A 23,798-nucleotide genomic window follows, 5' to 3' on the forward strand; every position below is an offset into this window, starting at 1 on the left:
CTGTAGCCAAGAAATTAAAAGACGCTTGCTCCTGGGGAGGAAAGCCATGGCAAATCTAGACAGCACACTAAAAAGCAGAGACATCACCCTGTCAACAAAAGTGCGTATAGTCAAGGCTATGGTCTTCCCAGTTGCAACGTATGGCAGTGAAAGTTGGACCATAAGAAAGGCTGAGCGCCAAAGAATTGAGGCCTTTGAACTGCGGTGCTGGAGAAGACTCCTGCGAGTCCCTTGGACCGCAAGGCGATCAAACCGGTCAGTCCTAGAGGAGATCAATCCTGACTGCTCTTTAGAAGGCCAGATCCTGAAGCTAAAACTCAAGTACTTTGGCCACCTAATGAGAAGGAAGGACTCACTGGAGAAGAGCCTAATGCTGGGAAAGATCGAGGGCAATAGAAGAAAGGGACGACAGAGAATGAGGTGGCTGGATGGAGTCACTGAAGCAGTAGGCGTGAGCTTAAATGGACTCCAGAAGATGGTAGAGGACAGGAAGGCCTGGAGGAATGTTGTCCATAGGGTCGCGATGGGTCGGACACGACTTCGCAGCTAACAACAACAACAACAACAATATACCAAATTACTGAAATGCCAAAATGCTATATTAATACGCTACTAAATTATTAAAATGTTTAAGGTATAACCAGATTTATCAGCCAGACAATGTCTCTTTATTACAGTTACAGGCCAATGTCAATTATTTAAATGTTCATGAAAACAATACAAAAAGCAGTAACTCTTATCTGTCTTGATTTATGTTCCTCCTTATAGCAGCTGTACCTGGCACACTGCCAAACAAAATTAGGCTACTTCCTCTGCCATATTAAAATCTTTATCTACAAGTAGATAATGTACATATAATATATTGAGTACAAATGGGGGGTTTTATATTAGGAGGCTCTTATCTAGATTCAGTGAATATCTCTATAAAGGAGAGAGCTTAGAGTACAGACTAGCTTTTCTAATATTACATTCCCACATGGACAGAGTCTTTCATTGATCAGGAAGTTCTTGTATCTTCCCTCAGGGATTTCTAAAGGAAGAAAGTTGAAATGTTGCAACCTTAAATATCCGTTTGTTGTTGTTAGTCGCGAAGTCGTGTCCGACCCATCGCGAGCCCCCATGGACAACGTTCCTCCAGGCCTTCCTGTCCTCTACCATCTTCTGGAGTCCATTTAAGCTCACACCTACTGCTTCAGTGACTCCATCCAGCCACCTCATCCAGCCAAAGTATTTGAGTTTCCACTTCAGGATCTGGCCTTCTAAAGAGCAGTCAGGGTTGATCTCCTCTAGGACTGACCAGTTTGAACGCCTTGCAGTCCAAGGGACTCGCAGGAGTCTTCTCCAGCATCATAGCTCAAAGGCCTTAATTCTTTGGCGCTCAGCCTTTTTTATGGTCCAGCTTTCACTGCCATACATTGCAGCTGGGAAGACCATAGCCTTGACTATACGCACTTTTGTTGACAGGGTGATGTCTCTGCTTTTTAGTGTGCTGTCTAGATTTGCCATGCCTTTCCTCCCCAGGAGCAAGCGTCTTTTAATTTCTTGGCTGCAATCCCCATCTGCGGTGATCTTGGAACCCAGGAAAATAAAATATGTCACTACCTCCATTTCTTCCCCATCTATTTTCCAGGAATTGAGAGGGCCGAATGCCATGATCTTGGTTTTCTTAACTTTTGCGGTCTCAAATATCTGTTTACACACAGCCAATTACCCTATGTACACACAGACAAATCCTTACATAGAAATATGAAGGTACATGATTCTCTGGATCACTTGAATCTAGCTGTGTGGCTGTTAGAACTTGAAAGCAACTTGATGGCACAAAATAAATCAATCGGTTAATCAACGATCCTCTGGTCCTTTAATTTGGAGCATGTGTATTACCATACCAGCCTTCAATGTGGGTGCCACCAACAAGCTCTAATCAAAGGAGGGTGCTAGAAAGTGATCTGAACAGCACAGACGTTTCTCAACAATATTTATCATGAGTATTAATGTCCTCTAAAAATTCACAGCTTTTCTAGAAAGATGACACTTTCATGTGCAAGATGCAAAAAAGAAGGAAGGAGGGAAGAGGGAAAAAGAACAAATTATGGGGGGTTTGATGGTATTCCTTAGAATAATTTTTGGATCAGATTTTATTCCTGATACTCGGCAAACCTGTGCTTTTAGTACAGAAATAGGCACTGTCTGGCCTTTCAGCTAATACACTACAAATAGCATACTTCAGCACTGTTTGTAGTAGTTTTAGTTGCTGGGAGATGGTTGAATACATTTTACAGGTCACAAGTTATTCACTTCTACCTTAAAGATTTTTATTTCTCTCTCCAAATGCTACCTTGAAAAACAGGGAGCAATCTAACTATATAAGTCTTTATTGATTAGCCCTTAGGCCATATCAAAGTGCAAAGTTCCAGCAACAAATTGTTACTAAAATTTGATAAAGGCAATTTAAAATGGAATTTGATAAAATACAATTTAAAATGGAATTTGATAAAATACAATTTAAAATGGAATTTGATAAAATACAATTTAAAATGGAATTAAAATAAAATACAATTTAAGATGAAATAGTAATAAAATACAATCTAAAATGAAATTGTAATAATGTACAATAATTTAAGGAGCAATCTAATCTGATTTTCATTTATTTGAGCCACAGTATGAAAGAGACACACGTCCAAATACCTAACCTTTCAGACACTCACCAAGTACAGGAGCAATGAGATGGATTCCCAATTCTTGGCTTTCATCCGGTCAACTTCTTGCCCTCCCTGTGAGATGCTAGCAGAAGCCAGCTATGAACATAAAGGGAAAAAAAATAACAAACTTGAGCCAGTTTTCCTATGATAACAATAACTAGAACTATGAGGTTCTAGTTTAATCATTTCAATTAAAGTTTAAACTGCAGGTCTAAATTCTTTTCTGAAAGAGACACTGGTCAAGTTGAGGAAATTATTAGACGTCACAGAACAAGACACTGAAATTACTTTTGTGGGCGACAAAATGCACTCATGCTTAAACAAAAGATAACCCGTCTTCCTGTTTTAAGGACCAAGCATAGCTACAAAGTTTGTCCCATTTATTTTCAGATGGAAACCACAAAAGTGTACATTTTATTTATTTGTAATTTGGATTTATAAGGCTGTCCGAATCAACGTTGACTCTGGGTGGTGTACAGATTAAAAATAATTACCTAAAACAAACAAAGAAATAACATAAAAAATAAATGTAGCACAGGAACAGACATATAACCAAAGAGATACTGCACATCAGCTGGGCACACCCCAACCTGTCCCAGAGCTTGAGGAAATATATAGGTTTTCAGAGATAATTTAAAAGCTTGTATGGGTTGGAAGAATTTAAATTTTTGAGCATTCCAAAGGGCAGGTATGTTTCCTACATCACACCAGATCAGATTGCTTAATAGATGAGACACAATCTGGGCCTATTCTGTTGGATTTGTATATGGTGGGCAGAAATGATAGGACAAAGCTGGTCCCAGGAAAGTAACCAGGTCATGAACGGTTTCATAAGTGATGAAAGCATCCTGAATTCCATTCAGCAATTAACTGGTAACTAATGCAGCTAGAGTAGTGGAAGTGTTGCATGGGCATACCAAGAGTCACCTCGAACTGCTCATGTTTCTATGGATCATCAGCACACGGTTGATGCCTGACCTCCTGTCGAGAAATGACCTCACCCAGCAATTTCATGTAAAGGTTGAATAGAGCCCCGAGGCAACCCACAAATCACAGGCTCAGGCTGGACCTCTCTCCACCTGTCAACACCAAATGGAAGCAGGACAATCACAGCACCACTGTAACATCTTGTCCACCAGAATGTCATGATTGATACATTGATTGAGAGTTCAAGAAGAACAAAGACAACTGTATCACTCCCATCCTAACTCCAACCAACAAGAGGATCCCCAAAGATGTTTTTTTCAGGAGGCAACTGGACTTTGTTTTTTCTTTGAAGACGTTTTGCTTCTCATCCAAGAAGCTTCTTCAGCTCTGACCAGATGGTGGGGAATGGAAGGATATATATTCCTTGCAGATAGCTGGTCATTTGCCTTCTTTTAGAGAGTCGTTGAGGCCATTTGGAGGTTTATCTGTGTCCTAGGAGTCACCTAGATAGTAGTAATGTGTGACCCCGAGGACCCAGATAAACCTCTAAATGGCCTCAATGACTCTCTAAAAGAATGCAAATGACCAGCTGTCTGCAAGGAATAGAAATCTTTCCCATTCCCCACCATCCAGTCAGAGCTGAAGAAGCTTCTCGAATGAGAAGTAAAACATCTTCAAAGAAGAATAAGAAAGTCTAGTTGCCTCCTGAAAAAGCACCTTTGGGACAACCATGACCTGGATGAATGAGAATCTCCAAAGACATTCAATGCCGGGTCTGTTCTGTGTCTTGGCCTGAAAACTGACTGAAAATGGTCCATTTTATCTGTCTCCTCAAGGGCCCTCTGAAGCCACAGTCTGACCCTTTTTTTAACAACCTTCCCCAAAAAGGGAATGCTAGACTGGATGAAAATTATCCAGAAGTGTTGGGTCAAGTGATGGCTTCTTGAAGAGGAGGCAGGCAAAACCACCCATCTCTTTCAAGGATGAATTTACCATCACAGGTCACTTGTCACCTCCTATGAAGCCTTCAACAACAAGTGACGTGGATCTAATAAACATGTGATTGGACTGACAGTCATGAAGATCATTTCCAATTTCTCAAGAATCGCAGAATGAACAATTCCTAGTTAATAGGACAAGGTTGTGTCTTGGCCAGTTTGTCAGGACCAGCCCAGTTGGTATCTAACTCAGAGTGGAACTAAATGACTTTATCCATCAAATGCTATGGTAGTCTTGAAGTACATATTTGGCAACTATTAGTAAAACGTGAAGAGGAAAGCAGGAATGCATTGAGAAAGAAGATTATCTGACCTTGGTGCTCTTTGATATTAAGATGGGAGGAAGGGGAATAATGCTGTCAGACTTTCTGCTATTACACCTGTATTTATGAAGTATACATCTAACATTTCTGATGATGACGTTTTCCAACTTCAGATCATGTCGCAACTGCCCCAAGACAAAAACCACATCTAATATGGGACCACCTGTGAGTAGTAAGTCCTCAGTTCCCTGGGTTGGGTCCCTGGGGCCAAGATCTCCAGAGCTGCATCACATTCGGTCACACGAAGACAAACAAAAGTCTCCCAGAACTATCAATCTTGGATAGTTGCCTAGCTCAATGATAGAGTTGAACAACCTAAGCAGGGATATCACTGGGTAGAAGAAAAAACATTAGAGCGGCAACAAAACTCAACTGTTCCCTTGGGCTCAACTTCAGCCCCAGGGCCTCACATCCATTATCTGCAGCTCAAAAACTCTGAAAGCCACTAAGTCTTCCTAGATGAGCTTTCTTCCTCCTCAGCATTGCTCTTCCCAAACTGCTTTCCTTTCCCCTGGGGAAGAAGAAGAGATCCGTTTCTCTTTTCCTCCTAGATAGGGAAACGCACTATGGGAAGGGGAGGAAGGCTTTTCTTACTACTCCTGTCCTGGGCTCTGCGAAACCTTTTCCCTCTGCCAGTGCTTAAACCTGCTGATATTTCATTTATTTGCTTATTTTTATCCCACCTTTATTATTTTTTTTACAAATAACTCAAGGTGGCAAACGTATCCAACACACCTTCCCTCCACCTGTTTTTTTTCCCACCAAACAACAACCCTGTGAGGTGATTTGGGGCTGAAAGAGAGTGACTGGCCCAAAGTCACCCAGCTGGACGGCTTTCGTGGTTTTACAGGTAGCTTTGAAAGCCAGAAGGGACTGCCTAGCAACATTCAAACGACAGGCCAATTGCTTTCTCTCTCGCATACTATTATTCCCTCCAAAGAGCTGTGTGCGTGGGTTTTTTGGAAATCCAGGATCCCATTCAAGCAACTAAAATGTTTGTTAGACAGACTTCGCTGACTGTATTAGAACTTCTCCGTAAGCAAGGGTTGTCTTCCGTTATTTCGAATTAATTCCCTTTAATATTTGAGAGTTGACTATATTGAGAGAGTTCCTTTTGGGAGATGGGGAGCTTTATCAATTTAATACCTGCGTAAATTGAAATTTCCCATTAAAGCCTTCCTCGCCATGTAAGACTGCAAGGTGTACTGCTCATTCTTAGGATTACAAGATTTAGTTAGGTTCCCGACTCAGCCTGGCTACTAGCAGCCGAATTTCATTTTTTTCTCCTACTGAAAACATTCAGTCAAAGAGATAAAACCAATTCTTGCTCTGAGTCTTTAACAGCACCCCACCTGCCCCAGTCCTTAAGTGTAGCCTCCATCCACAAAATATTGCCTATCCCATCTATTTTTTTCCCCCCATCCTTCAAGTGGAGCTGAGTTCAGGCAAAATATGGAAGTTGACTGCTGCTTCCTTCTTGGATGTTTTTCAACCTCCCAGTCTATTGCACAGTATTAACCAAACCCAACATTGCTTAATCCTCAAGCTCAGACAAGTCTCTTGCTCTCCTGCTCTACCCACTAAGTAGACCTGACCGAGGAACCAATTCACTGGAAGGCTAAAGCTATGTTGACTGATGTCAGCTGTAAAGAGAGAAACTTGCAAGTCCGATTGGGCTGTACCCTGTTTCCTTCTTCCAATCCAGAAAAATCAAAAGACATTCCTGCCTCAGCTATTTCCAAAAGCAATCTCATTTGCTTTGGGCTTGGAAATGCCTCAGCCTCTTTTGCCTAGGCAACAGTTTCTGCATACAAGGTCATCTGCTTTTACTGCCTGCCACACTTGAGATAGTGAATTAAACGGCCGTTCACCAAGTAGGCTGATGCAGAAACACATCCCTTTTCTCCATTGCTGTTGTATTTCCAATCTGGTCCGTAGGGAAGGCACTTAGCTAGCACTGCAACGGAGCTGATCCGTGAAGACGGAATGGAACAAACCTGCTCTTCCTCTGTCAGTCCTTCCGTTTGCTTGCATTCCAGGTGGCTTTTGACGACCAGGTAAGTTGCTAAATACAAGGCTGCATTTCCCAAACATATTCAGAAATCAGCAAGCGCCTCAGCTCAGGAAAGTCAAGGCCTGTGTCTTTTTTCCCCCCTCTCTTTTTAATTAATTTAAAAGGTTCAATGCATGCACATTTTTTTCACGGGTGTGATTAAAATAATGAAAATAGCTTTTCTTTAAACAAAGAACATTTTAAAAAAACACGGTAAATTCTGAAGGAAAAAAAAACACACACAACCCATTCATCTCCTTTTCAAAACCCTGATTAAAACAAAATCGCTTTTCCGTTTGTGTGATATGTAAATTTAATCAGTTAGAAACTAATGCATTTCTACTTGATTGGGGTAACTTCTTCAGGGGTTCATCTTTTCTCACACCCTGAAACAATTAATTACAAAAGCATAATATCTCATGGGGGAGGGGCGTTTTTTTATTATTATTACATTTATATCCCACCCTTCTCCGAAGACTCAGGGCGGCTTACAAGCTTAGCAGTAGCCTTCATTCTATGTATATGCCTGCTTGTTAGGGCTTTCACACACACCCCCAAGCGGCATTATTACAAAGTCAGCTTAATTGCCCCCAACAATCTGGGTCCTCATTTTACCTACCTCGGAAGGATGGAAGGCTGAGTCAACCTTGAGCCTGGTGGGATGCGAACCTGCAATAATTGCAGGCAGCTGGTGTTACTTAAGGAGGCATCAGCCCACTGCTCCATCAAGGACCAGTTTTAAAGGATTCACAACAGAGACTCAACTGGTGAAGAATTTTCCTTTACTGTGCTCTCCCAGTTGAATTCCAGTCTCCTAGGGCAGAGGTCTCCAACCCCCAATCCGTGGACCAGTACTGGGCCGTAGCATGCCAGCAACCGGGCCGCAGAAACAAGCAAAGCCCCATCCGTGGGATGCAGGCAGATCACAAAACCACACACCTTCCTGTCCACGGAAAGACCTCTCTCCATGGAACCGGTCCCTGGAACCCAAAAGGTCGGGGACCTCTGACCAAGGAGAAAAGGGGTAGCAACGTTTACCTGCAAGGTGCCAGCTCAGGAACCGCGTAATAAAGCTGATTGCCCACAACTGCTTTCCTCATTTCCGTGACCCCCTTTCGCCTGGCAGGATGGCAGAGTGAAAATCCAGCCTGCCCTGGCATCTAATCAACAGATATACCGATTCCCAGAGGCCAGAAATATGGAAGCAATCACGCTGAGTGGCACCTCTATCCATCACTAATAGCCAGTGGGTTTACCTTTTTTTAAAAACAAAAAACAAAAAACATTTGTGTGGGATGATACAGTTGCGCAAGGTGTGAGCCACTTGAAATATTAGCATGGAGAAATGTCTTTGATCAAGGAGTATTTGCAAGACCATGGAACTGGTCCCTGAATAAGGGGGTGGTAGACAATCATATCCAATTTGCGAATGTCTGTCCTCTGGGAACCGGAAAACAAATCTCAAGAAGATCATTTGGTCAGACCTCTCAATTCTTTGTTTTCTTTTATTAAGTAGCAGCCCAAAATGTCTGCCCTGTTTAGGAGGCAGTTTTTCTGAGCATGGCCTGCGGGAATTCTTCCTTTCACAGATCGGAAGGAATCAGAAATTTAAAGCAGTTTCTTATCAGAAAGACATATGAGTTTGAGGAAGACCAAAAGGGAACGGCCAGCTGTTAACAGGTGATAAGGAGCACTAGAAAAGCTCAAACTCTTCTTGAGGCAATATTGTTATGACAGCAACTGGAAATGTACAAACTAGTTGCACACGTTCAGGTGTTCCAAGAATTCTTTATCAGGCAAGATGATCCAAATAAGAAAAATGGACAGAAGGCAAAAGTCAAATTGGGCTTAATGTTCGCGGTGTAGATCTGACTTTCACTTCAACCACATTTCCCCTCCTCCTTTTGTCCTCTGGATTTTTAATCACCTTGATTGATGAACAAAACATTGAAACTTGAAAGCCTGAACACACACAGCAATTGGCACAGTAAATCTTCAGGTGGAGAATAAAAGGTGTGCCTCTTGGATTTTTGTTTTCCTCCTAGCTAGCCTGTCTATAGTACTATTGTTTTTCACATGCAGTACCGCTGTAAGCAATATTGAACAAGCCACAATGACTTGTCATACAATTAAACAAAAGTCGTTCTAGACATATATACAATTTCAAGTATTAGGTCCTTAAAAAAAACTAATGAAATTGATTGACAACGTATTTTCCCCCTTAACCATAAGAATCAGATGTATATATAACTTTTGTTGCAGTGAACATAGTTTATAAAATGGAATCATGATTATCAGCCTTAAATCTGACCAAATAGGTTTCTCTCCATCTTTCTGCAGCAAATGAAAGAGAAATTACTTTCTCAGTAAACAAATTATTCTCACTAGCAGTAAAAACAGAAAGAAACAAACCACCAATTTTCCATAGAGTAAACCAAAAGTGGATGCAAGGAGACAACAAAGGGAGCAATTCAGATATTGCCCTGTTATAAAAATGACACCGATAATGAACATTGTGTGCAACAGAAGGGATTGGCCCACAGTACAAATGCAGTATCTTTAATCGTACATTATTGTATCTTTAATCGTACATTATTGTATATTTCGATCTTCCTTCCTTTAATCGTACATTATTGAACATTTCGATCTTCCTTTCCCAGAATGATTTTTAAAAATCAGACAAACAGCATTCATGAAAATGAATTGCCATGCTCCAATTTTTCAGAACATGATATGCAAGAGCGTATTTTTAAAGATGAACAACATTGCAAGTGTTTTGTTATGAAACAGGTATTTTTTTTTATTTGATTTTTAAATCAAGCTCTAGCAAAAACTAGTCCTTAGGTTATTTTTAAAAGAATAAACACAATACAAACTTTGAGAGAGAAAAAATAAGGAAAGTAAAGAAAAATTAGGAGGAAAAAATGCAAAGAAAGGAAAAGGAGGGGAGGGTTGCTGAGGGGAGATGTTGAGGAGAGGAGAGGAGACAGGAGGAGAGGGGAGGGGAAGAGAGGGGAGGAGAGGGGTTGAGAGGAGAGGGGAGGGGAGGAGAGGAGACGAGGAGGGGAGGAGAGAGGGGAATGGAGTGGAGGGGGAGAGGAGGTGTTGAGGAGAGGAGAGGAGAGGAGACGGGAGGAGAGGGGAGGGGAGGGGAGAAGAGGTGTTGAGGAGAGGGGAGGAGAGGAGAGGAGAGGGTAGGTGTTGAGGAGAGGAGAGGGGAAGAAAGGGGAGGGGAGGAGAGAGGAGGAGAGGAGGGGAAGGGAGAGGAGGGGAAGAGAGGGGAGGAGAGGAGAGGAGAGGTGTTGAGGAGAGGGGAGGGGAAGAGGAGAGGAGAGGAGAGGAGAGGAGAGGAGAGGAGAGGAGAGGAGAGGAGAGGAGAGGAGAGGAGAGGAGAGGAGGCTCACAATCTAGGGACCTTTGTCTTCCACTAAGCTGTGGCCCTCCTAATGTTTACACAAATAGTTGTACTGATCTAGAGAAATGAAGGAGAGTCAGGGAGTCCTGAAAACCCATGGAGGAAGAACACATGCAGGAAAGACCAAGAGTTCCACTCACAACTAGAAATTCCTTGAGATGGCTCTCAATATTTTTGTTGTAAATAGTGAAGAGGGCAGCCGACACCTGGATGATAGCTTTGGCAAGGCAGTGGATATTGTTCCTATAACCTGCAACAAAGAGATAGCAAGAGCTGAGTTCAAACAATATACTGGACCACGGTAAGCTTAGTAATGATGGACATCCTACAGCTATTTGGTTTTGCCCAAAATACTAGGCTGGGAGGGGGCAATATTTCAGGGCCTGAGGATATAACCAAACCTCCTAACAGTCTAAAAGGCTGCAGGAGGTCATTTGATGATGATCTTCCCCTTGTGTCAGTACAGGTAGCCCTTGATTTACAACCACCATTGGGCCCAACATTTCTGTTGTGAAGTGAGAAATTTGTTAAGTGAGTTTTGCCTCGTGTTACGACTTTTCCTGCCATATTTGCTAAGTGAATCACTGCAGCTATTAAGTTAGTAACATGGTTGCTAAGTGAATCTGGCTTCCCCCATTGACTTTGCTTGTCAGAAGGTCGCAAAATGTGATCATGTGGAAACACCCCCCCACCAGGGACGCTGCAACCATCATAAATATGAACCAGCTGTCAAGCATCCAAATGTAAATCATGTGATCCTGGGGATGCTGCAATGGTCATAAGGGTGAAAAATAGTCCTAAATCACTTTTCCCAGTGCCGTTGTAGCTTCGAATGGTCACTAAATGAGCTGCTGTAAGTCGAGGACCACCTGTAAAGTTGTAGAGGTTCTTTGCGTTTGTTTTGAGAGGGATATTCCTGGACTGCAGAAAGAATTCCAGGTACTTTTGCAAAAGTAAAACTGTATTCTGCTCTGTCAAGTGGACTTTAAAATTGGAGGGGGCACCTGTACTGCAGAGCAATTACAACAGTAAGCGCCCAACAATGCAAGGATGTTTCCCAATTTACCTGTCTCCATAACGCAGTTACAATCCTGATCTTTGGCTGCTTTTGCTAAAGAAAGGGAGGGGCCAATGTCATCGGCTAAAAATTGTACTGTTGCTACCCTCAGGCAGCATTTAAGAACAATTGCTCGGACCAACGTGACCTAATTCAAAGCTATCCAATGAACTTTAATTTTTAATTTTAATTTAATGAGGGATAAGGAAGGATGAGTAAACTTGGTCTCGAACTCAAAAGAAATGCAGCTTTAGACTTATAATTAGAAGTGTTAAAATCACCATCATAAAAATTATATTATGGCAAGGGGGCATCAAATGCTGGAAGTAGCCCAGAGCTATCTCTGACTATATCATTGCCTAACGCTGATTCTTAGTGAAAGCCTTTTCAGCTTCAGCCAGCAATATTTTTTCAGGCTAAACTTACTCCCTAACCCTGGTGATCCCAGATAAAAAGGCTGTACTTTGGGCTAAGATCTGCCTCCTCATTTGCTTAGCCTTTAACAAGTTGGAAAAGAGATGCTGAACTGCCCCAAGGAGAAAGGAAATCTCATTTCATCCACCATCTGGCCATCGCTTTCCCCAAACAGAGGCCTGGTTCAACCAGAAGAGGAATTAGCACTTCAGGTATTCTCAGACGTCAAGATCTACAAACATGGTTTTTGTTTTAAGGTAAAGGTAAAGGTTCCCCCGCACATACGTGCTAGTCATTTCCAACTCTAGGGGCTGGTGCTCATCTCCGTTTCGAAGCCGAAAAGTCAGCACTTGTCTGAGGACGTCTCTGTGGTCATGTGGCCGGCATGACTAGACGCCAAAGGCGCACAGAGCGCTGTTACCTTCCCACCGTAGTGGTCCCTATTTTTCTACTTGCATTTTTACGTGCTTTCGAACTGCTAGGTTGGCAGAAGCTGGGATGAGTAACAGGCGCTCACTCTGTTACGCGGCACTCAGGATTCGACCCGCCAAACTGCCAATCTTCTGATCGACAAGCTCAGCATCCTAACCCACTGAGCCACCGCGTCCCTTGTTTTTTGTTTTTGTTTTAGCTAGTCTCTATATGTGAATCAGATCTGTGATGAAGGAGAAGGGAACAAAGTATGGTGAGGAGAAATGTAGCTGCAGGAGTAGAGCTATACTTGTGTTCTCAGAGCATAGATAAAGCTTAACTATATGTAGACCTCATCCTAGATCCAGTCATCACATTGGACTGTGTTTTGAGTATTATATTAAGTACTCCCTAATTGCTTATCTCATTAGATCTGGCAAGAGAGGCATGCTACAGGTCCTGTTTCTCAGAGAACTACGCTTGGCAGCCCGAGGAGGTGGGCCTTCTCTGCTGTGGTAGCCATCTTATGGAACATTCTCCCCTCTGAAGTGAGGGCAGATCCATCCCTTCTTATTTTCTGGACTACAAGACCTGACCTTGTCATCAGGCCTGGCAGTCTAAGGGGACTGGTGACATCTAGAGATGCTATGTTGCTGACTGAATCTCTCTCTGTCTCTCTTTCTCTGTTCCCCCCCCCTCTGTCTCTGTGTGTGTGTGTGTGTGTGTGTGTGTGTGTGTTCAATATTTATTTTTATTTTATTTATTTATTTTTATTTTAATTCCATTTATATCCCGCCCTTCTCCGAAGACTCAGGGCGGCTTACAAGCTTAGCAGTAGCCTTCATTCTATGTATATGCCTGCTTATTAGGGCTTTCATACACCCCCCCAAGCGGCATTATTACAAAGTCAGCTTAATTGCTCCCAACAATCTGGGTCCTCATTTTACCTACCTGGGAAGGATGGAAGGCTGAGTCAACCTTGAGCCTGGTGGGATGCGAACCTGCACTAATTGCAGGCAGCTGGTGTTACTTAAGGAGGCATTAGCCCACTGCTCCACCAAGGCTCCGGTTATGACTGTGTCTGACATGTTTATTATTTTAATAGGTGTTTTTCTGCTGTACAACAACACAGGTTACTTCTTGTGAGATGGGCAAGACATATAAATTTGATAACTAAATAAATACGCAGGCAAGCAAGCTTAAGTCTTCCACAACATGCTGCCATAATCCAGGCAACCAGTAGATGGCAACAAAAAGTCACTTCTGGCTCCCTGGATTTTTCGCATCTTAAAACAGCGTTAGGGAAGCTGCGCCAAGTCAGGATACAGATTGTGTTTAAACTGCTACAACTTGAGTCAAAATACAGTACAAGTTAACATGTCATATAAACCAGACAGGACAGCAAACAAGCCTATTAGCAGACATTGGGAGAGGTTGCTCCATGCTGGTATTATGTCTCTTACCATCTATCTCCGTGAGGTAAATCGAGGAAGGATCCGAGACCAGGAGTGGCAGAGACACAGCTACGAAGACGAGGAGCAAGCAGGCTATCTTGTAGTCTTCCTCGGGGGATGAGCTGTCTATCAGGAAGACAAAAAAGGGATGATGTACAACAAGAGATTTCAGAAATAAGTCTGATTTACATTGGCAGTTTTGTCTCCAGCTCAGCTGCTCAGAAGGCTTGCCCCCCCCCCGCCCCAAGAAGGGGGGAAAAGCAAGGAGGGGAGAATTTAAAAAAAAATGGTGGTTCTGACAAGCCAATAAATTAACTGACGGAAGGAGCTGGCTAGCTGAACAGAACCCAGCTCTGCTTCAGTCAACACGTTGTGCATCATAAAGAAATAAATAAAAAGAAGACACTATTAGAATAACGGGTGGTGGGATGGGAGGAGAAGAAAGGAGAGGAGAAAAAAAAATCCCATAAATTCTACACATCTCATTATTGTTCCTTAAACTAAGAGGGAGACCAACGTGTCTCTCTGGTGCAAATTATATATTTGTAAGCATGTATATGCAAGAAGGAAGAGAAAGCTGTTTTGATTCAGTTCATAATACGGTATAAAATGAATATCAACATTGCCCTCTTCAGGCCTCATTAATCCTTAATAGGCCACCATATTATACAGAGCAAAGCCGTGAAGCCTCAGGGAAAAAAAGAGGCTGGGTTCACAGGCCCTGCCAAACTTTAATGTGGATTGTGCTTTTTGAGACAATGTGTAAAACCACTCATTGGAAAACCTCAGGGTTTTTTTTTTCTTATTGCCTGTTCCAACATACCATAGTTTAACCCAAGCATGCCATTGCACTATGTGTGTGGGGGGCGGATTCTTGGGAATGTAATTATTGTGGCAGGAAAAGATGACTTCGACTGAATGGTGCCACATAACTATGGTTTCCTGAGCCAGCAGGAAGAGGAAGGAAGGAAGCTTGCTGGGATTGAAAGTGAGATGCATAACAGACTACAACGAAGTCACAGTTTCAGCTTGAAGCTAGCATTGTAGACACCAGGCAAATAATAACTTGCTTAGTTAATACAAATACTATACATCTCAGTAAAAAGGAAAATGTTCAAGACAATTAAGGTAGCAAGAAGATGGCAGTCCCGATCTACCAAATTCAGTTTTGCAGGTCATTTTGAAACAGAGACGATCCTCTTATAATTCTTTACATCCTCATGCAGAGAAGAAAGGCATAAGCAACTGCAGCATCAGATGTTGCCCTTAGTTAAGCATTATCCTTATGCAAAATGTCTTTTATTTTCTCAGAAAGGGTCACAAAATTGCATGCAAGCTTTCAAATTACTCTTCAGAAATTTTCACCCAAGAAAATGGTAAACAAAAGAAAGAGGGAAAGAGGAAAAGTGACGGATACTTAAGCCACAGAGTCTGCCTTTAATTAAGGTCTTCAGATGGACTGGAAAAAAAGCCTGCAGACTTTCAAATTAGGTTCAGTCAGGTATTGAGGCAGTTTGGGATTGCATTGGGGACTCTTCCCAAAAGCTGGAGGGAAGCGAAGGAAACGCAAACAGAAGCAGTAGAATGCAACTTCCAAGATCTGCAAGTGGACATCCATCGCCCACTGTCCAGAGACTACCATGCAAGGACAAATCATGTGCTACAAGGATTGTTTGGAAGTGGGAGAAACTTCAAACATAATTTGCCAGATTCCCTGCATGGATGGCTCCTGCAGCTATGTGGGAAAGAGGGGGAGGAAGCTAACCACCAGACTGCGAGAATAAGAGTGAGCTGCTAAAAGAGGAGACCCTAACTCATTGGTAGCCTCACACTGCAAGGAACAAGGACAGGCATTCAATTTCGCAGCTACTAGATTGTTGGCTGAATAGGAACAAAAATAGCCTGGGAAATGATGGTAGCCTGTGAAACTGGTTCCTTGTCAGTCAACAGCAGTGTTGATTTACCACCAACTTATCAGGTACATTGGAGCTGAGGGGGAAATGGCACAAGGAAATAACAATCAATGACTTGATAGCCAGCCATCCACACCCTAATTAAGAACTAGAAGCTACATATAACCAAGCACCATATAAGTACAACAGCCCAGTGGACATATTTCTGGAGAGAGAGAAGTTCCCTGATGATGGGCTCCAGCAGAAGCCCAACAGCTTAGAAAAATAAATATATAGTTCTAGTGTCTGACTCAGACTGGATCTGGCAACATTATCCTGCGTCGTGTATATTTATCTTCATTTGCAGAACAGAAACTGTAGTAAATCTTTGTTGTTGTTTTTTTTAAAAAAATCTAAACCGAGAAAGTTATAGAACAGGGATCAGGAAAATTTTTCATCAGGGTATCAAAATGAAGGAGAGATCAAGGCTGTTGCCAGAAGCTGGCTTAGATGCAGTCACTGTCTTGTTGGACACCGATAGAATGATAGGAGGAGTGTAGTTTTGCTTAGACACTTTCATGATATGAAAGCAGCTGTCTTTTTGTGGAGAAAGCAGGATTTATGGGCACACCAAGAAGCTGCTGGGTCTCTGCTCCTTTTTTTCTGGCCACCAGCTGAGTTGTTGCATTCACAAGATGGAATATGAAATAGAACCTTCTTTATTGGCCAAGTGTGATTGGACACACAAGGAACTTGTCTCTGGAGCATAAGCTCCCAGTAAGTGATGTCAGAGATTATATATTCGACGAAATCTCATCCGTCATCCTCAGGCTGATGCTTGTTAACTATTTAGATTACCTTGCTAGGCCCCAAACATGGGACAAATCTACAAATCTTTATTTCCTGTTTCGGCCTAACTGAAGGCCATCCACAGTGACAGCTCATATTTGTGTAAATTTTAGATTGCTAACAAAGAATTAAAGGGAGACTGATATGCATTTCAAACTTATTTGTTTTCATCATATATATATGCAAAATAGCGGATCATACGTTTTCTCTGTGCAGATCAAAGAAGCTGCTGTTCATCTCTGACCTACGTTGCAGCAAAGGAGGATGAAAAATAGACTGCTGGTCATAGAATTAATCTGCTGATCAAAGAAAAGTATGCACTTCCATAGCAATTGAATTTACTTATTGTAGCAATCTAGTGCCTTGAATTATTCAAGGCGTGCAAATGGCAACTCCACTCTGATCTCCTCTACCCAAATATCTAGGTTTTGAAAATAGGAAAGAGAGAAGAAATTTTTTTTTAAAAAAAAGCGCTCCTAATGTCTCTAATATCTATTAAATATGTTAGTACCAATGAAGGAGAATATTTGTAGCTCAGGATTGAAACGAAGGGTCCTTGGTGCTCTCTGAGCTTGCTTGTTTACTTGCAAGAAAACGAGCAAGCTCAGAGAGCACCAAGGACCCCTGAAATATATCAGTTTCCAATTAGACATGAAGCCAGCCTTGGGCCAATAACTTTTTCTCGGACTTAGGAAGGAGGCCATGGAAAATCACAAGGGACTTGTCCAGGCAATCCGCACAAATCTAACATGATTGAACGGAAGAAAAAAAAAATCTCTTAAGTACCAGACTGCATACATCTCACCCACAGAGATGTTCAGAACCCGTAAATACTGTTTATTACACATACTAGACTGCCCCTGCCAACTGAGAAAGGCACAGGAAAAAATGCTGGCTAGCTGCATTTTCTTCGCAAGGATCTGGCGGTGGGCCCTTTCGGTGCAAACAAACCAGCAACGGCATCCAAGCAGTGACAGTTCCTGGAGACAAGAGATGAAATATTTTTTTGCCGAGTTGATGCTCAGCTTGCAGAGATTCCCTGAAAGAGGATCTTTCCCAGCGCTAGATGACACAGGATCTTCCTGTATCATCTCGGCAAGTTTCCAGATAGGGGAATCTTTCCCAGTGCTGGGGAAGATGCCCTATCTAGAAACGTCCCTAGATGATACAGGACGGCATGGTGCAGCCCTAGACTTTTATCTGAATGGGGCAAGACAGATCAATGTTAGTAAGGTAAGTATCCTTACCTTTTTTCAGGTTGCAGAGTGCAGAGACCAGGGCTGGGTCAATGTCACAGGGAAGCCCTGCAGCTGTGGCCAGTTCGAAGATGCTCAAGGTCACCTAAAGAGAATGGCAGAACCAGGTCAGAGGGACAGAATTGCTGCTGGACTTTGTTCCTCTCTTTTTCTCTTTCTTATAACGTTCCCTGTCAACATGGTGGACCTGGTCTACACCTCATTAAGTAAAGAACACGGTAGAATTCCAGTAACTGTATTGCTTCTGACTGCAGATGGGCCATAGCATTTTCCTGTATTGCTAGAAAGAAAGCAACATAACTCTTCATTATTAAAAAAAACAAAACAAAAAGATCAGGTATCTTCACCTCCCGCTGGTAGGGTTTTTGTTTTGTTTTTGTTTTTACAAAAAATGGATTCACGCTTTTTATAAAATCAAAATAAGGTTTGTTCAGTTTTGATGTAAGCTCAAACCAGAGTAAAATTGAATCTGATATAAGGCAATGTGTGATCCTCTTACTTAAAGGAAATAAAAAAATGAGACACAGAAGAATGAGAACTACTTATATTCCCTCAGAACTTTGCTATTTCATTTCCACTTCGTGCTATTTAATTTTTTTCATTATAATAAATGTACACACGTGCAAAACGTATACAGTATCTGACACTCAGCCATTTCCAACACATTATAGCTCTGGCTGTAGGAAACAAAGAGACTCATGGTGTAATGACACAACATCACAAATGGAGATTTGATCAGCATCACTTTTTGTCACTGAGAAAACACCTCACCTCACATTAAAATGAAAAGGAAATATTAGATAGTTCAACATTGCTTTGTCCGTGGTTAATCTAAGACAGGTTGTCTCTATTGCTCCATCCTTATTAGTCTTTTGTCTCGGTAACGTTTGCAGATTCAGGAACTAAACCAATGAAGCAAAGCAGCAGGAAGCAAAACCAGAGATATTCATAGTAATTGCTAAGGTAGACCGAAAATAAAACGTCATGTAGGTCAGTACTATTTTTACTGTAAAACTATAATAAAGGAGACTTGCAAGTCTGAATCTTCATGACAACTAAGGAGAGTCTCATTTACTCAGGTTACATTCCTGCCCTGGACACAGTCCTCTTTTATCTGACCACTTTCTTAGTCCTCCTGTCCTTCAAGGCCATTCTCCCTTCCCTCTACAGTAATTAAATATGTGTGGCTTTGTAATTTTTATCAAGAATCAGCCCTCTGAGAAGCACCAAAAGCCAAGGGGCAAAAATTCAGACTTCCAGGCCTATGGTGGAGTTGGGGCTGAGCGGAAAGTCATGCCAACTCACAGTTTGTCCAGAGTTCATGACCAGCAATCCCGTTGCTCAATGAGGCACCAAATCAATCATCTGACTGGGTCTTTAAAATGCATAAAGCACTTCTGCCATAAACTATCCCAAGTGATCCACCCATTCGGCAATAAAATGCTAGCATATGTTATACGGTGACTACTGTATGTTACCCAGTGCTTTACAAGAAAATATTACCCAAAGCAAATAGAACGAAGGCAATCCGTGACCCTGTCATCCCAGTTCAAAATCTAATAGATATTATTCAAACAACCAGGCTTGGGCAAAATAAAGCTGGGGCCAAATCTGTGATAAGCGATTCAGGAGTCTCTGTGCAACCAAGTGAGTTATAGAAGTAACAAAGTTGCTTGTAGTGTGTTGACCTTCCCTTTGGAAAATATGTCAGTGCAGCGTTAGAAGAAAAGATGGCAGCTAAAAAAAACAAGCTATCGGCATAAGTGCCATCACAAAGGGCAATAATTATAGCAAGAAGAGAAATAACATTGGAGAGAAGCCAAGTGTGATACTGATCTAGAGAAGACCATAAACATGGAGGACTTTGAATCGAGGTTTACAGAAAAATGCAATGGAAGCGGAAGTATTAACACTTTCTTCCATACATACACATGCTCCTGCCACACTGTCTTCCTCCATTAGAGTTTCCTAGATTGAAGTCTTCATAAAACTTCTTTGCATTGTCATTTATTTGCCACAGAAATTAAGACAATTAATACAGTGGAAAGTTCTCAAATCAGAGGAGACCCCCATGCACAAAAGACAGATCAATGACGTTTCTTTTTACTGCACCCTATGGAAGCCCCTTCATTTATTTAACCATCATATCTATGGAGCTTCTCAGTCATCCAGCTCATGGTGTCCCAAAGGTGCTTTTTCAAAAGGCAGCTGGACTTTGTTTTTCCCTGAAGATGTTTCTCTTCTCATTCAAGAAGCTTCTTCAGTTCTGGCTGAATGGTGGAGGATGCTAACAACCGGATGACTGCAAGGAATTTAAATCCTTCCATCCTCCACCTTTCAATCAGAACTGAAGAATCTTCTTGGATGAAAGAAACATCTTCAAGGAAAACGTCTTCAAGTCCAGATGCCTTTTGAAAAAGCACCTTTGGGTTTAAACATCACGGCTGCTTCTTTCTTTCCTCACCTTCCAACCTACTTCTATTACAAATCCCCAGTGATGCTTGCTTTCAACCACTATTCAATTTCTAAGTTCTTTGGCCACAAAGATCTAGAATACTGTGCTGTTCTACTTAATATGCTCTGCCTGGTTTGTATTAAATGGTAAATATATTCATAGAGTAGGAGGAGGAGTGGCAACAATTTAAACCTTTAAATAATAAATTCAAGCAAATTCTCAACCTTGAGAAAAAGCAAAGATGGCATTCTATTGTACTTTTATTACCCTGAAATTCCTCCTTGCATGATATAATTGTCCTCTCCACACTTTGCATATAACCATATGATACCCATCACACACACACACACACACAGAGAGAGAGAGAGAGAGAGAGAGAGAGAGAGAGAGAGAGAGAGAGAGAGAGAGAGAGAGAGAGAGAGAGAGAGAGAGCTCTAAATGGGGAGGACTTCAGAGCGACCCAGGATATTATTTCTTCAGGATGAAGTCCTGAAGGTTTACAGCATCCAGGAAGAGATACAGTTTTTAGTTTGAATTTTAATGTAGATTCATTATATTAATTCTCCCAAATATATGACTATGACTATCCAGTGCCTTGTGCTGAAGACGTCTTATAAAAGTAAGGCAAATAATGTGTCTGTACTTCCTTACTGCCCATGTTGCTTCCCTGCTGCACAAATACAAGATCGAGTGGGAAGAGGAGGCAAGATAGATGTGGTTAATTCAGGATCAGTGGGGGGAAAAAACACAATTTCCCCTATTACAATTGTTCAGGCAAGATCTTGCCCCTCTAGGATGCTATTTCAGTTCCCTGTATCTCCATCTTCCCAGAACCTGGTCTCCACAACTACAGCTAAATGCAATTTCTTTTCTTTGAGGAGGAAAAAACATGGTCCTTTGGGCACAATGGTTGCCTGCCTGCTCACCTGCCTTGTGGCAAGGCCACTTTGCATTCCTGCTGCTCTATTACTGAAATAGGGCCACTGACTCTCTCTAAAAACGTATGAACTGGATTTAAATTCCCAGTTACTTCCAAAAGCCAGAAGGGAGAAGAGAGGAGAAGAGGAATTAACTGGCTGTGAAAGTCTTCTGCTGATTTTATGTAAAGCTGACAGAGAAGGCAGCTGGGAGCTAAAGAAAGTATTAAAACATTTACGGTTGTTTAAAGCAGAACAGGTCGGCTCCTGCTACCTTATGCCCACTCTATCAAGCATCTCTATGATATACACAAGCTGGTTTAAGTGGAAAGGCTTATGAATGACAGAGCATCCACACCCCCACCCATTTAAGCAACCTGTAACAAATTCAGCACTCCTGCAGCAAACACAGGGACTTGTTTCTACAGATTTTTTTCCAATTCTTAATTCCTGGCTGTTGGTTATATTCTATTTTCTACAGCTAAAACACAAGATTAGATAACTTTGTAGAATGGAAGGGTATCCTTGTGCCAGGAATCCAGGGCAAATTAAAATGAGATCCCCTTTCATCTTCTTGGAAACAAATAAAAGAAAGACTATATCACAGCTGCGAGGCTCAAAAACATATGGCCCTCTGTGTGCTTCTCACCGATGTGTGTCCTGAAATAAATAAAAGCATTGTGAAATCACGTGTCCGATTAAGCCATAATTTATTGATCAAATCAAAACCAATACAGAATTAATACAGATGAGCAAAGTAATTTTCACTTGCTTGGACCATTTTTGGCTGTTTTCCTTACTCTTATCATGATGCAGTTCTGAGCTGTTAGAGGTCTGGATAGAAAACAAACCAGGAATAAGGTTGAAAGCTGCAAACAGTGTGCTCGGCTTATATATCACACCAAGCTACAATTATAATTACATTCAACAAATCACAGTTGCAAATATTGGTTTTGTGCCGCAAAATTAAATCTTTTTTTTTTTTACTGATTCCGTTTGCATATTGTGTTAAGAGAAAAATAAGGAAGTCTGCATTATGTGTAAATTGTAAGTATCTTCTCTTTTGGAAATTTCAAACCAGAGCATTTTAAATGTTGGTTCCCCAAAAGCTTGGTTTCCAACTATCCAGTATCGCATAATAACATACCCGCCAAATATATTAAAACATAATCAACCTAACAACTTACAGATAGTCCTCAACCTACAGCCACAATTGGAATCAGAAGTTTTATCACTGAGTGAGGCGGTCATTAAGGGAGTCGTGCCTGATTTTACTACTTTTTTGCCACAGTTGTTAAGCAAATCAATCAATCAGAATAGAGCTGGAAGGGACCTTGGAGGTCTTCTAGTCCAATCTCCTGCTCAATGAATGAACCTTTATTGTCAAAGTACAACCATGTATACATTGAGATTGGCTGAGCCTCCCTTCGTGCCCCCCACCACCACAACTCACAGTGACGACAAACTCTCCATCTTGTTACACCATGTGAGCTAATTGCATAACACAGTGGCCTCGCAAGTCAATCATAAATAAAGTTATTTCCCGTTCAAGAGCCTGACAGCCCATGGATAGAAGCTGTTCTTCAGCCTGTTGGTGCGGCTGGCTATACTCCTGTATCTCCTACCCAATGGTAGGAGAGTAAAGAGTGTGAGTCGTCCCTGAGAATTTTCCTCACTCTTCCAAGGCAGGGAGCCCTGGCGATGTCATCCAGTGGTGTCAGGGGACAGCCCACAAATGTCTTGTGCTGTGCTCACTACCCTCTGTAATACTTTCCTATCCACAGCTGTCAGACCAGCATACCAAACCGCAATACAGTACGAGAGGACGCTCTCTATAGTAGACCAGTAAAAGAGGGTCATAAGCCGTTGTTCTACCCTGTTCTTCCACAAGACCCTGAGGAAGTGGAGTCTCTGTTGGGCCTTTCTAGCCACTTGGGTTTTATTAACTGTCCAGGTAAGATCTTCACAGAGGTAGACTCCCAGAAATTTAAAGGAGGAAACTCTCTCCACACAGCCCCCTCCCCACGATGTTAAGTGGAGCAGGTTCCTCTTTTTTCCTCCGGAAGTCTAGCACCATCTCTTTCATCTTGCCGATGTTCAGGTGCAAGTTGTTCTTGGAACACCATATGGATAGTTTTTGTACCTCCCCCCTGTATGCTGTTTCACCTCCAAGCAGGAGAACCTATACAATTTGAGACAAATGGCTGTCCAGTCTCTTCTTAAAAGCCTCCAGTGATGAAGCATCCACAAGGTCTGAAGGCAAGTCGTTCCACTGGTTAATTGTCTTCACTGTTAGGAAGTTTCTCCTTAGTTCTAGGTTGCTTCTCCCCTTGATTAGTTTCCGTCTACTGTTTTCTGTCTTGCCTTCTGGTGCTTTGGAATCAAAGCACCAGAAGGCAAGATATAGTAATCAGATATTGTGATTTAGAATCGAAAATCAGAAATCAAATCATGTGAATCAAATCACATGGTTGTTAAGGGAATTCAGCTTTCTCCATTGACTTTGCTTGTTGGAAACTGGCTAGGAAGGTCACAAGTGGTGAGCTAGGATGCTGCAACCATCAAAAATGCATGCCAGATAAATGCATGATTTAAAGGGGATCCAGTCATGCTTGAAAGGCTGAAGCCTGAAGGGCGGGCCAAAAGTTCCCCATCCATAACATAAAGGCTTCTTC

The 23,798-nt window shown here is 41.9% G+C and overlaps 1 protein-coding gene across 3 annotated transcripts in view; it reads right to left on the minus strand.

Moving 5' to 3' along the window:
* NCKAP1L (NCK associated protein 1 like) overlaps positions 1-23,798 on the minus strand; it is a 92,672-nt gene that overhangs the window by 6,025 nt on the left and 62,849 nt on the right. The window contains exons 27-30 of one of the 3 annotated variants that reach the window (XM_081317229.1): positions 17,743-17,836; positions 13,764-13,880; positions 10,559-10,668; positions 2,709-2,798 (exon numbers count right to left, since the gene is read on the minus strand). In XM_081317229.1, coding sequence (XP_081173355.1) covers positions 2,709-2,798; positions 10,559-10,668; positions 13,764-13,880; positions 17,743-17,836 — 411 coding nt within the window. Of the gene's footprint in view, positions 1-2,708; positions 2,799-10,558; positions 10,669-13,763; positions 13,881-17,742; positions 17,837-23,798 lie in introns of those variants that run through there. The other 2 variants (XR_014025060.1, XR_014025061.1) reach the window with 2 other exon arrangements.

The sequence above is a fragment of the Vipera berus genome (assembly GCF_964194415.1).
Source record: "Vipera berus genome assembly, chromosome: 2".
NCBI classification, from domain to species: domain Eukaryota; kingdom Metazoa; phylum Chordata; class Lepidosauria; order Squamata; family Viperidae; genus Vipera; species Vipera berus.